General features: G+C 42.8%; 1 protein-coding gene across 1 annotated transcript in view; it reads right to left on the reverse strand.

The window, feature by feature from the left end:
* Window positions 1-17,500, reverse strand: part of rsbn1 (round spermatid basic protein 1) — a gene marked incomplete at both ends in the record, with an annotated part of 56,866 nt that overhangs the window by 16,738 nt on the left and 22,628 nt on the right. The window contains 2 exon segments of the mRNA XM_084313296.1: window positions 327-982; window positions 5,276-5,350. Coding sequence (XP_084169422.1) covers window positions 327-982; window positions 5,276-5,350 — 731 coding nt within the window.

The following is a 17,500-nucleotide window of genomic DNA, read 5'->3' on the forward strand; positions in this document are numbered from 1 at the left end:
AAGCTGGAGATGGTGGTGGTCTCGACGTCTAAACGCACCTGAGAGTGGAAGCTGGAGATGGTGGTGGTCTCGACGTCTAAACGCACCTGAGAGTGGAAGCTGGAGATGGTGGTGGTCTCGACGTGTAAACGCACCTGAGAGTGGAAGCTGGAGATGGTGGTGGTCTCGACGTGGAAACGCACCTGAGAGTGGAAGCTGGAGATGGTGGTGGTCTCGACGTGTAAACGCACCTGAGAGTGGAAGCTGGAGATGGTGGTGGTCTCGACGTGTAAACGCACCTGAGAGTGGAAGCTGGAGATGGTGGTGGTCTCGACGTGTAAACGCACCTGAGAGTGGAAGCTGGAGATGGTGGTGGTCTCGATGTCCTTCTTGCCCAGGATCTCCACCTTCACGTGCGTGTTGGGGAAGTTGAAGGCGAAGTAGTCCAGGAAGTCGGGCAGGAAGGCGGCGGCCCCGTGGACCACCGCCAGCGCGTAGGAGGAGGCCGCGCTGCGGGGCGTCTCGCCGAACGTGCGCTCCAGGAACTCGCGGGCGAAGCCCTCCATGTCGGCGGCCGTCAGGTCGGCCAGCTCGTGGGCGTACGCGTGCAGCACCGCCGCCCCGCCGTTAGCCTGCCGCTCCTCGTGCATGAAGCGCCCGGGCCAGGTGCCCGTCTGCAGGCAGGAGCCGCGGATGTGGTGGTCCTGGTGGGAGAGGAAGGGGGGCGCGTGGTGGAGGTAGGGGTGTTGCTGCGGGCGGTGGTGGTTACCATTGGTGCCGTTCCTCTCCTGCTTCCCACCGGGGGAGGGGGGGGGCTCGGGGCGGGGGCCGAGGTCTGTAGTCTGGACCTCCTTGTTGTGCGTCCGCCGCCGGGTCTTCTTGCTGCCGTGTTGCTCCTCCTCCTCGCGGCGCTGCCTCTTCCTCTTCCTCTTCCTCCTCTCCTTCTTCAGGAGGTATTCCTCCAGGGTTTGGGACTTGATGTTTTCGTCGTGGGGTCGCGGCTCTGGGGGGAAAGGGTTGGGTCAAAAGAAGCCGTGCGTTAGTGGGGGACTCACTGAGAACTTGGAATCACAGCAGGGGTCTCAAACTCGCGGGCCGAGTTTAGTGTTAATGCGGCCCGCGCGCAACTTCTTGCCGTGTCGTTGTGAGAGTTGGATGTTTTATTTATTTTATCACTTGTAGGCTACCATAGCACAGGCTCATGACAGCAACGTTACATTAGTGACTTGGTTGAAACGTGATTCCGGAGTGATACCAAGTGGAAGGAAAATATATCCAGTGCGTATGGCAGGCATCCTCGAAATTCTCCGCTGTCTCCTCTCCAGGGACGTGCACAGGACTGTAGAGGGGCAGGTGCTCAAAGGCTGAAAAGGGCACTGGGCCTGTGCTATTTTTGGGGGCCCTTTTTGGGCAGGGAGGGGCCTTTTTATGCTTTTTGGGGGGTTTTGGTGATCAAATATTGAATATTGAACTATAATAATCAGTGCAGGAGCTCACTTATCCTTGAAAGACACTTTTATCACTGACTTAAAAGGCCCATACATCTCCATAAATGTTCGGGCGGAGGGAATAAGTGCTTACCCTACAGACCCCAAGTCTGTTAGGACAGCAGACTCGGTTGGCACTGCTCAAAACTTACCTTTTTAAAATAGCTTTTAAATGAATTATTATCTTTATTTCATTGTCTTGTTTTTCTTTATTTCTATACATTTTACTTAAATATTTTATTATAATTTGTATCATTGTTTTATGTAGTTTATTTTATCATTTTATTTGTTATTTTTTAATGTCAACATATTATTAAAATTATTCAAATGGAACTCAAACATGTTCCCTTGTGATGTCACCAACCAGTGTTGGGGAAGTTACTTTTAAAAAGTAACTAGTTACAGTTACTAGTTACTTCTTCCAAAAAGTTACTAAATTACTTACTCAGTTACAAATTATAAAAGTAACTAGTTACTTCAGAAAGTAACTATTGCGTTACTTTCAAGTAAATTTGTTACATAAACAACATACACAAATCTAAACTATTTTAATGTTGCTGTGGGACAAAGTGAGACTAGCCTCCAATCAAATGCCATGTATGTAGATATTATAATTACTATGTTTATATAGTGGATCATACAAATACAAACACAGATGTTTTGGAACTTTTGAAATGTATTGCCCCTCAACAGGCCACAACTGGGCAACATTAAATTATGCTTGTTAAGCACTATACCAAAAATAAATAACAAATATATACTGATTGATTGAACATTTTAATTAACAGATTGCAGAATGGGTACAGTACAGTACAGCTCAATACACACAATAGACCTGTCGCTAAACCACGCCCCCAAATAGAATTTGTCCAATCATATCACAGCAAAAATCCTTGCTGGCAGAAAAACTCAGACATCACCAGAAAAGCTGTGTGTAGGGCGCATCAAACCAAACGTCTGTGATCGAAACCACTGTGAAGAGTTCAGTTTCTATGTTTATTATCTAGCTAATATCTGATGGTGAAACGCTGTGCGTGGGGTACCTGTAATTCGGACACCAGGTACCCTGAAAGACTGGATGGAGGAGTATATTTTGTACCTTTTCCGAAGCCCAAAAGAAAACTCGGCAAATGCAGGCGGTGGATTCTGCTGTGTCGTCGACCACATACACAACTGAATGTGAAGACCATTTCCAAGGACAGTTGTGTTTGCTCAAAGCTAAGGTCAATTCATAAAGACATAATATTTGACGGCATGTATTAGAAACGTAGACCAAACTATTAGTTAGCTAACGTTAGCTGCAAGCTAGCTAGCCAGCTAGCTAGCTGGTGTTATCCTAGCTAGCTAGCTACAGTGTTATCAACATCAACTTTGCTGTCATTAATTTTCTGTCTGACTTTTCTTCCTCGCTAGTTAGCTGGTGTTTTAGCTAACTTAACGTCTGCTAACTGTCTTTTGCACTTCTGCCGGCCTGTGGAGCAGCCTCCCCCAAATGGAAGAAGGAGCGAGATGAACGATTGAGAAATCAACAAGCACAAATTGAATCACTGACGAGTATAAATACTGTTCTGAGACATAATCAAGTACCAAATAGATTAAAGGGGAACTCCACTTTTTTTTGGAAATTAGCTTATTTAACATCTTCCCTGGAGTTAGACAAGAAGATGCATACCTTTTTTGTCTCTGTGCGTGCATTTTAGCTTTGGGAATAGACGCTCCGTTAGCATAGCTTAGCTTCATCACTGGAAGTGAGGCAGGACAGTAGCCTTACAGTGCCTTACAGTGTATTGCAAGGTCTGACATTGACCAAACTTGATATGCATGACCTTGGTGGGCTCTAGGTCAACTCCTGAAAAGGGGGTCAATGTCAGACCTTGCAATCAAAAGTTAGGGGGCGCACTGAAATTATGGCAAGGGTTATTAGCCCCCTAACTTTTGATTGCAAAGTCTGACATTGACCCCCTTTTCAGGAGTTGACCTAGAGCCCACCAAGGTCATGCATATCAAGTTTGGTCAATGTCAGACCTTGCAATACACTGTAAGGCACTGTAAGGCTACTGTCCTGCCTCACTTCCAGTGATGAAGCTAAGCTATGCTAACGGAGCGTCTATTCCCAAAGCTAAAATGCACGCACAGAGACAAAAAAGGTATGCATCTTCTTGTCTAACTCCAGGGAAGATGTTAAATAAGCTAATTTCCAAAAAAAGTGGAGTTCCCCTTTAACACCAGAGGTCTTGCAGCACAGCCGTGTACCAGCCTATTTCAAATATGCCACTGGATTCACTTATGATCAATTCATTAATCTATGTACTGTGTTTAGTATACCTAGCAGTGAAACAGCACAGCAAGCTTCAGTCCCATTGACATATAGCAGAAGTGATTGGCAAATTAACACAATGCCCCTGCGTGTGCAGCTCTTGCTTGTTCTTATGAAACTGAGACAAAATCATGATTTAAAAGATTTGGCATTTCGATTTATGATTGATGAACGAAGTGTTGGTACTTTGTTCAACGCATGGGTGGACTACATGTTCACAGTTCTAGGGGAACTACCCGCATGGCCTCATAGAGACATAATAATGGCACAAATGCCAGGAAAGTACAGAGAGGAATTTTCTACAACGATGGCAATATTAGACTGTATAGTTAAAAATTCAAACCCCAACTTCCAAAGCTACTCAACCTACAAGTCTGCAAACACATTGAAATCCCTCATAGCATGTGATCCACGAGGTTCTGTAATATTTTGTTCAACTCTTTTCACTGGATCTATGTCTGACAAAGAAATAGTTAGGCAGAGCAACTTTATTAAGCTAATGAAAAATCTGCTTAAACATGGCTATCTGCAGGAAGGGGATGGGCTTATGGTAGATAAAGGATTTTTAATTGAAAATTGGACTTGAAATAAATATCCCACCCTTCATCAGAGGAAAAAGGCAGATGCCCTCTACAGATGTCTGCCTGACAAAAAAAAGTGGCTGCACACAGGATACATGTTGAACGTACTATATCAAAGATAAAGACATTTAAAATTGTGTCAGAGAGGATCCCTAACACAAGGTTGACAAACATCAACCAGTAAGCATGCTGTCTAACTTCCAGCCAAGAATACCATTACCTGATAGCTCAAGCCACAACCAATGGGGTAGTCCTTTCCACCTACTGCTACCTGTATAGGGGTCTGGTTAACGATGTAGCTTATAGGTGTGCCTCTCATTCCTCTCAGTGTCTTATATATTTCCTCACTGATTCCTGACTCTTTCCTAAAGGCAGAAAGATACATGTTACGGTTAACTGTGTTATGCATAGTATTAACTATTCACTGTAGAAATGTATCGGATGTTGTGCCTAGTGTTAGATTTCGATCAATCAGCTTTGTTTGTAAACAACCCCAACAGCACGACACAGACAGGTAGTTCAGAGTTAGCCAAAAACTAAGGGCGTATTTATTTTCAAACAGAAAGAGCGAAAAAACAACATGAAGCATTCAGGGGGAATGTCCTGGAGCAGAGTAGGCTCTGCGGCTCTGCAGCTCGGCCCAGAGCAGAGTTGGCTCTGTGGCGCTGCGGCCTCTGGCTCTGCGGCTCTGCAGCTTACTGTCTATCCACTCGGAGAGGAACAGAGAAAAAGAGGAATGTCAACAACCGAACGCAGGGATTACGAGGCAGTCCAGTAATAAAGCTGAGTCCAGAAATAACAAAGGCGATACCTCTTCAGTGTTAACGAAACACACAAAAAACAGATAGATCTTGAGTCCAGGAAAAACGAGGAAAAACAGAGCATCAAAAAATACACTTCCAAAAACTCACCAAGGGGCAAGGTGAGATACGGGGTGCGGGTCCACAGGAGCAGAGAGGGGCGACAGCGGCGAATTCCAAGGCGTACTGGAGAAACAGATGGAGAACAACACGGGAGGAACAAGCTGCAGGCGGAGGTAAGCAAAACGACCCGACAATGAACCTTCAGAAACCCTGAGTATATAAGGGCTCCCTTCGATAATAATAATAATAATAGATAATATACTGTACTTCTACTGTAAACAGATACTATAACAGCGTTATTAAGATTGGAAGAGTAATCCGTTAGATTACACGTTACTGAAAAAACTAACGCCGTTATTTATAACGCCGTTATTCCCATCACTGGATGTCACAGTATGATGTCATAATCAAACATTCTAGAACAATCGTGATATGATGTCATAATAGCACATTCTAGAACATTTGTTATGTCACGGTATGATGTCATAATATAACATTCTAGAACATTTGTGATGTGACAGTATGATGTCATAATCAAACATTCTAGAACATTTGTGATGTCACAGTATGATGTCATAATAGAACATTTTAGAACATTTGTGATGTCACAGTATGATGTCATAATAGAACATTCTAGAACATTTGTGTACAGTATATATATTCAACAATTCTCTCAGAAGATCTCAGATCGCAGAAGACAAGTGAAGATCTCACTTGTTGTTTCCGGCTATCTGTCTGTAAGCTTGAATATATTCTGTAGATACAATTTAAAATCCCAACATGGAAAAGGAAACAATGTCCTGTACAATCCTTAATGAGCTGCGTCTGGAGGGAAGGTTCTGTGATGTGGTTATTAAAGTCAACAGCACTGAGTTGAATGCCCACAAGGCCCTCCTGTGTGACTGCAGTGACTATTTCAGGTAAGTTTAGCTTTGTTCAGGTTAGCTTGGTTCAGGTTAGCTTGGTTCAGCTTAGCTTGGTTCAGGTTAGCTTGTTTCAGGTTAGCTTTGATAGTAAACAGATACCATACTGTACTTGTACTGTAAACATATACTATACTGTACTTCTACTGTAAACAGATACTATACTGTACGTCTACTGTAAACAGATACTATACTGTACGTCTACTGTAAAAAAAAATACTATACTGTACTTCTACTGTAAAACATATACTATACTGTACTTCTACTGTAAACAGATAATATACTGTACTTCTACTGTAAACAGATACTATACTGTACTTCTACTGTAAACATATACTATACTGTACTTCTACTGTAAAAAGATACTATACTTCTACTGTGATAAGACCCTATACTTCTACAGTGAAAATATATTACTACACAGGACAGAATGTTGCTTACTGTTTACTCATCAGATATCTCTATACTCTGCGTCTCACAGAGCCCTCTTCACTCGCTGGAGCGACTCAGAGAAAGCAGTCTACACTATCCCTGGGGTGTCCCCGGGTATGATGCAGCTCATCATAGAGTACTCCTACACACGTTTTGTGCTAGTGACAGCAGAGAACGTGGAAGAGCTTCTGGTGGCTGCAGACCAGCTTCTCGTCACTGGCATAGTAGGAGCGTGCTCTGACTTCCTAGAAAGCCAGCTGTCTCTGGAAAACTGTGTCGGCATCTGGAGGTTGGCGGACATCTACTGCTGCCCTGACCTGAGGCGCAAGGCCCATCTCTTCATCGTGTGCCACTTTGAGGAGATGTTGAACGTCTCACAGGAATTTGTGGAGCTGTCCCTGCAGCAACTGGTGGACATCATCGAGAGGGATGATCTGAACGTGAAGAGCGAGGAGACGGTGTTCAAGGCCGTCCTCCGTTGGATCGACCACTCCCATGAGGAGCGTAAACCACACATCCCTTTGCTGCTGCCCAAGGTAACTAATTGTATTACTGTGCATTACATTAAAACAACAGCTTATCTCCACGGTCTGGTCTACTGCATCGGTGGCTTGGTCGGCGGCAGAAAGGCTCTCAACAGTGTGCGCAGGTTCAACCCCGTCACTCGCAGCTGGCTGCAGGCGGCTCGCATGCACTCACGCCGCAGTGCGCTCAGCGTGGTCGTGTTGGACGGCTGTATCTACGCCATGGGAGGGGAAGACGGACGCGTGGATCTGAACACCGCCGAGCGCTACGAGCCTGAAACCAACCAGTGGACAGTGATCTCACCCATGCTGGAGCACAGGAGCCACGCCGGGGCAGCAGCCCTCCAGGGCAAGGTGGGTGGAACTGAGGGACACAGGGTGCTAGATGAACACAAGGAACGTTAGATCAGAAATCATAAATGTCTTTATTGCCAAGTAAGCTTGCACATACAAAAGATGTGTCTGGGTCCTTTGGTGCATCAACATTAACAGACAATTTTATTAGGAGGAGGCATGTATAAGAGAGAGGCCTATATTTCAAATTTTCAAACAGATCATAATGAATAAATCAACATTTTGTGTCAGTTTGAACCCAGTAAAATGGACTGGGTTCATTTATTGAAACCAAGTACTGTATGAAATAGTAAACAGTGCCATTACAGGTGGTCACTGGTCATTTCAACGTTTTCAAAGTGAAATCAAGTAACTTTACCTTAGCAGCTCAGTATATTAGTAACCCGGCTTGTATTAGGAGGCCGGCTTATAATTGCTTAGCTCAAGAGCGCACCCGGCCATTAATAGAGACCCGGTTTGTAATTGAATACCGGTCACTATTAGAGGAATTACGGTAAATTAGAATATTCTTTCTTATTACAGGTTTACATCTGTGGTGGCTTCAACATGATGGAGGTTCTGCTCACAGCTGAGTGCTACAGCCCAGACACTGACCAGTGGACTCTGATCGCCCCCATGAGCAGCAGGCGTGGCGATGTGGGAGTCACTGCATACGGAGAACAAGTCTATGTGGTAGGTGCACACACGGAGACAAATGCTTTATACTAGATATTTGTAGATATGTATCATTTGACTTTCAATGCTGCTGTGATGCCCTCATTTCCCTAAATGGATTAATAACGTGTCTGCCTGCCTGAGCCACACACTAAAACATTCCTCTCATGTGTCCTGTCCTCAGGTGGGAGGGTGGGGCGGTGGACACTACCTGCGTAGCGCGGAGGCCTACAGCCCCTTGACTGACTCCTGGAGCGCCCTGCCCAACATGCTCACCCCCCGCTGCTACTTTGGCATCGCGGTGCTGGACGACCTGCTCTTCGTGGTCGGAGGGTACAATGGCTTAAACTAGGGCTGGGCGATATGACGATATTATATAAATATCGGGTACAGTTCATTAACGATACACTTTTTCAACGTATCGTGGATATCGTGATGTTTTGCCCAAGAGGATTGTGTCGCGTCAATCTGTCCACACGTTACTCGTTCATATCTCAGCCTGTGCTGAGATATGCCCATTCCGCGGTCTGTTAATAAAGTTTTCAATCAGACAGATGTATGGAAAGGCTTTTATTATAACATTCGTTGTAGTAAAATCATTATGCCTCATTTAGCATCCTGTGAAGCACTGGTCTCCTACTCGACGGCCGCGGGGAGCTAACGTTAGTAGCTTTGTTGATGTTCAGTGTTCACTTCAGCACACGGGACATTCAGGAAGTCATAACGCTTGCCGATTGGTGCTAAGAACAGCAGGGCGGGTGCAAGCGGTGTGACGTCATTGGCAGACTCGACTGTCAATCAAAATGATTATGTTTCCGTCAGAATGAATGAATGAAAACTGTATTAAAAGGTTGCAGAATGGGTACAATACAGTACAGGAGGATGAAGACCAGAAAAAGACTTTCGGCTTTTTTACATAAGGGTCCTCCATTTTCAATTCATCAAAACATTTAGAGACATACATATATACAGTAGTTTCATAAAAATGCTAAAATGCTATTTATTGATTGATTGATTTAAAACTTTAACATATTGCAGAATGGGTACAGTACAGCTCAATACATACAATTGTTAAGGGGATGCAGACCAGAGAAAGACTTTAGTCTTGTTTACATCAGGGTCCCCCATTTTCAATTCATCATATTTCATATCTAAATCATATAATATCTCATATGCAATATATAATCTAATAATCTAAATCTAATATAAAAATGCTAAATGCATGGGTATTTTATTTTGTCTTTAATGTTAGCTTGCAAACTCAAATACTGTCTTGGTAAGCCTCATAATGAATTGTTTGGGGTAAAAAAGAAAAACATCGTGATGTGTATCGTGTATCGCCGAAAGGTCAGAAAATATCGTGATATCATATTTAGGCCATATCGCCCAGCCCTAGCTTAAACACCATCTCCAACGTGGAGCGCTACGACCAGAGCAGTGACAGGTGGACTGTAGCCGAGGACATGAAGATCCGGCGCTGTGACCTAAGCTGCTTTATACAACGGCATGCAAATTTCTCGATTCTGATTGGCTGAAACAGTCATTTTACACGTCTTTTATTGGCAACAATTCCACGCTGCTGGCCCAGGGCCCGCCCACAACCGACCCACATCACATCACTCCGCCGGATCACAAGAAGGTGGCCAATAATCTTTACAAATGGATATGTTGATGGCGACTAAACGACTAAATATCAAGCGATTCTGTCACAGCGAATGTCTTAGTTGTTTAAACAATGTTGGATGATGTAATTGATGGGTCTTGAATCATTCTGTAACAAAAGAAAAATCGCGGATTGATTGATGGATTAATTTGCGATTTTATTTTTCAATTTCTTTTTCCTTTCGACTGTCAGCGCTCGCTCTAGTCTCCACCCACCGCCACACACCCCCCTCCACACACATACACACACACACACACACGCACACACACACATGCACGCACACGCACGCACACACACACACACACTCTGCCTGCAACGCGGGGGATAGTCAGAGAGCTGGGTGCTGCGCTGTTCTAAGTGAGCATGGCCTATTGAGTTGATTGATTGATTGATTGCTAATTTTATTACTGTACGCTTGGTTTCCAACTGGTTTAGGCCCTCTACAGTAGGTTTAAAAAAATAAATAAAAGAATAGGGCGAAGAAAACGTTTTTTTCCTATAGGGCAAAGAAGACTTTTTAATTTGTTTTACCTACTTTATATAGAAGCATCTAAGAATGAAGTTCTATGGAAAGTAGGTCTGCATTCCCTTAACAATTGTGTGTATTGAGCCGTACTGTATTGTACCCATTCTGCATCTGGTAATAAAATTTTCAATCAATCATTCCAATAATACACAGTTGGATGTGTTAGTTGGTTGGATGCACTTCAAGCTGCTTCCACATGAGGCAACTTCTCTCAATCATTCCAATAATACACAGTTGGATGTGTTAGTTTGGTTGGATGCACTTCAAGCTGCTTCCACATGGAGGCAACTTGTCTTTTTTGTAGTTGTGGGAACTACTTTTTCTGGCGGATGGTTTTTTCAATAAATCTTCGATTAATGTGTGTTTATTGTATAGAAATAAGGTTGGATGAATCTGGCTGTTGTATAAAAGCTTTACACCACTTGCAGTCGTGATTTGTGAACAATAAACCATGCCTAGGGGGGTCTAACAACCCTCGGCTGCGCCTCGGGCCTAACGACCACCCCTAGGCATGGTTTATTGTTCACAAACCACTCCTGCGCGTGATGTAATGCTTAAGTATAATGCATGGCCTGTCAAACATGAGCCAGTACGCTGCTCCCCGTGGAGGAGGAGGAGGAGCAGGAGGAGGAGGAGCAGGAGGAGGAGGAGCAGGAGGAGGAGGAGCAGGAGGAGGAGCAGGAGGAGGAGGAGGAGGAGGAGGATGAGGAGCAGGAGGAGGAGGAGGAGGAGCAGGAGGAGGAGGAGGAGCAGGAGGAGGAAGAGGCAGCAGGAGCAGGAGGAGGACGATGAGGAGGACTAGGAGGAGCAGGAGGAGGAGGAAGATGAGGAGGAGGAGGAGGAGGAGGAGGAGGAGGAGGAGGAGGAGGAGGAGGATGAAGAGGAGGAGGAGGAGGAGGCAGCAGGGGATCCATCTAAGAACCTTAAATATTTTGGGCCCCCCCCCCCCTCACCCCAACAAAATAGTCATGAAATGGGCCATGTTTAAATTGATTGAAATAACACCAATATCACATGCGCATATTTAGCCGCATACGCATGTCTAGGACACACATACTCGTATGTGTACATAACAGAATTACACACGCTCATATGCACAAGGCTGAGATATACATGCCAGAGGCACACATACATGCACATACTCACTTGTAGGAAACAGGCATACACACATGTACTTATACACATAGTTGAAGCATAAGCTCTCACTTACACATATAGGGGATATACACATACATAGGGGACACACACATACATAGCTGAGAGATACACACTCACACAGGGGGCAGAGGCACACATGGATACGAGACACACACAATAGATAGGATTACAGTCACATACCTGAGAGATGCACACACACACACGTATGAGACATACACACATACTTACCTGATACACGTACCCACATACACATATCTGAGACACACATTCATACATGTTCTCACGCACACCTACATATATCTGAGACGCATCCTCTCACATGCAATATGGAGAAAGATGGCGTCCCGATAGAAGATGCAGCACATACCTGCTTGCAGGTAGATCGGTCTACATATAACATATGTGCATCAGGGATATATATGCACAATGTATAGTAATGTTTTTTTTTTGTAAGTGCTTTTTTAATTTCCATGTCAGTTATTAATGTGTTTGTATGAGTCTCTTACATGTTTTGTATGTTGTTACAAAAAAGAAAAAGATGAATCTTGGATGTTGCATATTATGCTGTGGAAAGATGTATTTTGAATATTGGAAAGATTTGTGCAAAAATATCAATAAAAAAAAAAAACACCAATATCGTGACCTTTCAAATTGACAACACCTTCCCTCGCGAGAGCCACCTTGCCTCGCTGTGAAACAGCACTGCAGAATGGTCAGCTCCCATCTCCTCACACAGCGCAGAGAACAGGCGCGCTTTCAGGGCTCGGGTTTTGATGAAATTTACCGCGTTTATAACTTCTGTCAAAACCTCATTCAGCTCAGGGCTAAGCTGTCTTGACGCTGGCGCCTCTCTGTGAATTTACAGTGCGTCCATTGCGCGTTTGGAGAGACCCCCTTGATGAGCGCCTGTAATGTAATGTAATATCTGTTTTTAGTTTGTGTAATGTAATGTAATATCTGTTTTTAGTTTGTGTAATGTAATGTAATATCTGTTTTTAGTTTGTGTAATGTAATGTAATATCTGTTTTTAGTTTGTGTAATGCACATAATATGGGAACTTTTATCCATATGCTAGCCCGGCATAGTTCTGACAGCTGTCACTTGTGCTACTGCGAAATAAATGACACACGGCTTTGTGTTGTCAACTGATAGAAATTGTGCGTTTCTCTATTCCGATGATTTCTAAAAATATAATATATATATAAATAACTGTCTTTTACTAGTACCTTACTACTATGTACTATGTTACTATCCGTATACTACCACCTACCATGCTAATATGTCTATTATACTATGCACTCAGGGTGTAACACTCAAGTTCAACACTATTTGATGAACAATGCCACTGACCATAAGCTGCCAGAGATGCACATCTCCTGCTGACCAGAAAACCACACACTTTTCTGATAGTGGGGTGCCTGGACACTCAGTCATTTAAAATGTATATGCGAAAGTTTGGTTTTCACTTCTAATTTGAAGATAAGGATCTATAGAACAATTTTGGCTTGAGTGTCAAGAAACTTTGAATTTAATAAAAATGTATCCAAAATGGCCACAATCGAAATCATGAATTCTTTAAAAACGTCTTAATGTTCACACAATTGCTGTGTCATATAATTTTGTATTGCTATTTTAGGTTAATACTGTGTGAGGAATCAACTGGAGTTCAAATATTGATGTTTTGAATATTCTGGTATGGCAAAAATCAAAGATGGCTGCAATTTCTGTATTTATTTCGAATTACGCTTCATACCTTTTATTCTATTGAACCTAGAATGGTGATGTTGGTGCCTGTACCTAGGTTTTCATGAATGAGTAATTGAATAAAAATAAAAGAAACATGATTGGAGCATATCTCATATCATATATCATATATCATATTTCACACAATGAGACAATAAATATGTGGAGAACTAGAGTTAGATATGAGAACTGTAAACAACAGTTGATTGTGAAGAACAAACGATGATTGTGAAGAACGTCCTCATCACAAGAAAGGATCTGCATCTCAGCACTAATGTCAACGCCATGCCAAAGACCTGATGGAGGTGTTGCTGAGCAATGAGAATCCCTTTGAGGAGGGCAGTAAAGACCTGGTTATATGATTAGACAATAAGGTGTGTGAGTCTGCGGCTGCTGCCGTATCTGTCCATCAACTCGAGTCTACGGGACAAGAGCAGTACAACAATTTCAGGAAGAGTGCTTGAATCAAATGACAGACTTCTGACAGCACCGATCAAGCGAAATGCAGAGCTCTATGCAGAGCTCTATGAGAAAGCTTTTATTGTGCTAGACACAATACACGTCAAGTAGAGATATTTCTGTTGACGAGGAGTTAGTTGCGCCAGGTGTAACAAGACATTTTCTCATTCCTGTCAAATAAGTTGTTAACAGATGGACAGTTCCCAGATGACAAGGGTGTCTACATCACTGCAGGTGATCAAGTCCACCATGTTGGAAACAGTCCACCAATGGATCAATGCAACCATGAGGAAGCTGACACTCGTGTCCTATAATACATCTCCTCCACGCCCTCCAAACATCATCACTTGGGAGGGTGCATACTGGAGATACAGATGTTTGTCGTAATCCTTCTGACTAATTTCCATCACATCAAGCCACTAACAGATACACACCCACTCAGGGACATGCACAGGACTTTAGAGGGGCAGGTGCTCAAAGGCTGAAAAGGGCACTATACCTGTGTGTGTTTTAACCGAGCGCGCGTAGCGCACAAGCCCGACTTTTAAGGGCCCTTTTCGGGTGGGGGGGCCCCCTTTTTATGCTTTTTGGGGGGTTTTGGTGATCAAATATTGAATATTGAACTATAATAATCAGTGCGGGAGCTCACTTATCATTGAAAGACACTTTTATCACTGACTTAAAAGGCCCATACATCTCCATAAATATTCAGGGGGGAGGGAATAAGTGCTTACCCTACAGACCCCAAGAAGTGCTGTATATTCTGTATTGTTTAATATAAATGCATTTTTTATTCCAATCCCGATTTGTATTTGAGATTCCCAAATCCCATCGGACTTGACTTCTTCGTGTCCCTCAGTGAGTGTAATACCAGAATTCAACTGTATGCGCCACAGCGGTTTCTATCATCATCATCACCACCCACACTATGCATAAAATATAGGTCCGCGGAGAGGCACGCTGAGGAGGCCGTGCAAACTGCAATGGAATATGGGGCATCTCTCTCTCTTTACCTAATATTTTTATTCTATCCTGACATTTTTCAGTTGGAAGGGCAGTCTATATGTGTAACAATTATTATATATTATTATTATTATTATATATATGCGTGTGCACGTGCCTGATGCTGTATGAGTGTAGACTGATGCTGTATGAGTGTAGACTGATGCTGTATGAGTGTAGACTGATGCTGTATGAGTGTAGACTGATGCTGTATGAGTGTAGACTGATGCTGTATGAGTGTAGACTGATGCTGTATGAGTGTAGACTGATGTATGAGTGTAGACTGATGCTGTATGAGTGTAGACTGATGCTGTATGAGTGTAGACTGATGCTGTATGAGTGTAAGTGCTTACCCTACAGACCCCAAGTCTGTTAGGACAGCAGACTCGGTTGGCACTGCTCAAAACTTACCCTTTTAAAATAGCTTTTAAATGAATTATTATCTTTATTTCATTGTCTTATTTTTCTTTATTTCTATATATTTGACTTAAATATTTTATTATAATTTGTATCATTGTTTTATGTAGTTTCTTTATCATTTTATTTGTTCTTTTTTAATGTCAACATATTATTTAAATTATTCAAATGAATCTCAAACATGTTCCGTTGTGATGTCACAGTATGATGTCATAATCAAACATTCTAGAACATTTGTGATGTCACAGTATGATGTCATAATCAAACATTCTAGAACATTTGTGATGTCACAGTATGATGTCATAATCAAACATTCTAGAACATTTGTGATGTCACAGTATGATGTCATAATAGTACATTCTAGAACATTATATCACAGTATGATGTCATAATAGAACATTCTAGAACATTTGTGTACAGAATATATTCAACAATTATCTCAGATCTCAGAAGACAAGTGAAGATCTCACTTGTTGTTTCCGGCTATTTGTCTGTAAGCTTGAATATATTCTGTAGATTCAATTTAAAATCCCAACATGGAAAAGGAAACAATGTCCTGTACAATCCTTAATGAGCTGCCTCTGGAGGGAAGGTTCTGTGATGTGGTTATTAAAGTCAACAGCACTGAGTTGAATGCCCACAAGGCCCTCCTGTGTGACTGCAGTGACTATTTCAGGTAAGTTTAGCTTGGTTCAGGTTAGCTTGGTTCAGGTTAGCTTGGTTCAGCTTAGCTTGGTTCAGGTTAGTTTGGTTCAGGTTAGCTTGGTTCAGGTTAGCTTGGTTCAGGTTAGCTTGGTTCAGGTTAGCTTGGTTAGTAAACAGATACCATACTGTACTTTTACTGTAAACAGATACTATACTGTACTTCTACTGTACACATATACTATACTGTACGTATACTGTAAAAAGATACTATACTGTTGTACTTCTACTGTGAAAATATACTATACTGTACTTCTATTGTAAACAGATAATATACTGTACTTCTACTGTAAACAGATACTATACTGTACTTATACTGTAAACAAATACTATACTGTACTTATACTGTAAACAGATAATATACTGTACTTCTACTGTAAACATATACTATACTGTACTTCTACTGTAAACAGATACTATACTGCACTTCTACTGTAAAAAGATACTATACTTCTACTGTGCTAATACCCTATAATTCTACAGTGAAAATATATTACTACACAGGACAGAATGTTGCTTACTGTTTACTCATCAGATATCTCTATACTCTGCATCCAACAGAGCCCTCTTCACTCGCTGGAGCGACTCAGAGAAAGCAGTCTACACTATCCCTGGGGTGTCCCCGGGTATGATGCAGCTCATCATAGAGTACTCCTACACACACTTTGTGCCGGTGACAGCAGAGAACGTGGAAGAGCTTCTGGTGGCTGCAGACCAGCTTCGCGTCACTGGCATAGTACGAGCGTGCTCTGACTTCCTAGAAGGCCAGCTGTCTCTGGAAAACTGTGTCGGCTTCTGGAGGTTTGCGGACATCTACTACTGCCCTGACCTGAGGCGCAAGGCCCATCTCTTCATTGTGTGCCACTTTGAGGAGATGTTGCGCGTCTCACAGGAGTTTGTGGAGCTGTCCCTGCAGCAACTGGTGGACATCATCGAGAGGGATGACCTGAACGTGAAGAGCGAGGAGACGGTGTTCGAGGCCGTCCTCCGTTGGATCGACCACTCCCGTGAGGAGCGTAAAACACACATCCCTTTGCTGCTGCCCAAGGTAACTGTAACTGTATTACTGTTAGGGATGCTCGATATTGGCTTTTTTACCGATACCGATATACCGATATTGTCCAACTCTTAATTTCCGATACCGATATCAACCGATACCGATATATGCAGGGTTTCCCCCCCAAAAAAATTGAATAATTTCAGGTAATTAACATTACATATCTCTTGTTGTGGAATTAACACAACATTATGCATACTTTTGACAATATAAATATAAATAAATAAAATCAGAATTTGTTCTTACTTGCTTGCCTGGGTAAATAAAGGTTATAGAAATGTAAAAAAAATAAAAAAATAAAAATAAAATTTGAAAACCGATACAGATATTTTCCGATATCACATTTTAATGCCGATATCGGCCGATAATATCGGGAATTACTGTGCATTACATTAAAACAACACTAGGTTCCCTAGTACAGTGGTTCTCAAACATTTGGGTCCAAACTGTTCCATAGCAACAGAAACCGTCTACAACCGATGTCTAAGTTGTACCCGCTGTCTGCTTGTCTCTTCCCAGGTTCGCATGGGCTTGATGAGGCCTGACTACTTGCTGAACAACATCCAGAACAACCCTGTGGTGAGGGACAGCCACGACTGCAGGGCCCTCATCCTCAGCGTCCTGAACCCCCATGGCTCCGACAGGCTCCCAAACCCCCT

Source organism: Notolepis coatsorum, assembly GCF_963971535.1.
Source record: "Notolepis coatsorum genome assembly, chromosome: 4".
Classification (NCBI taxonomy): Eukaryota; Metazoa; Chordata; class Actinopteri; order Aulopiformes; family Paralepididae; genus Notolepis; species Notolepis coatsorum.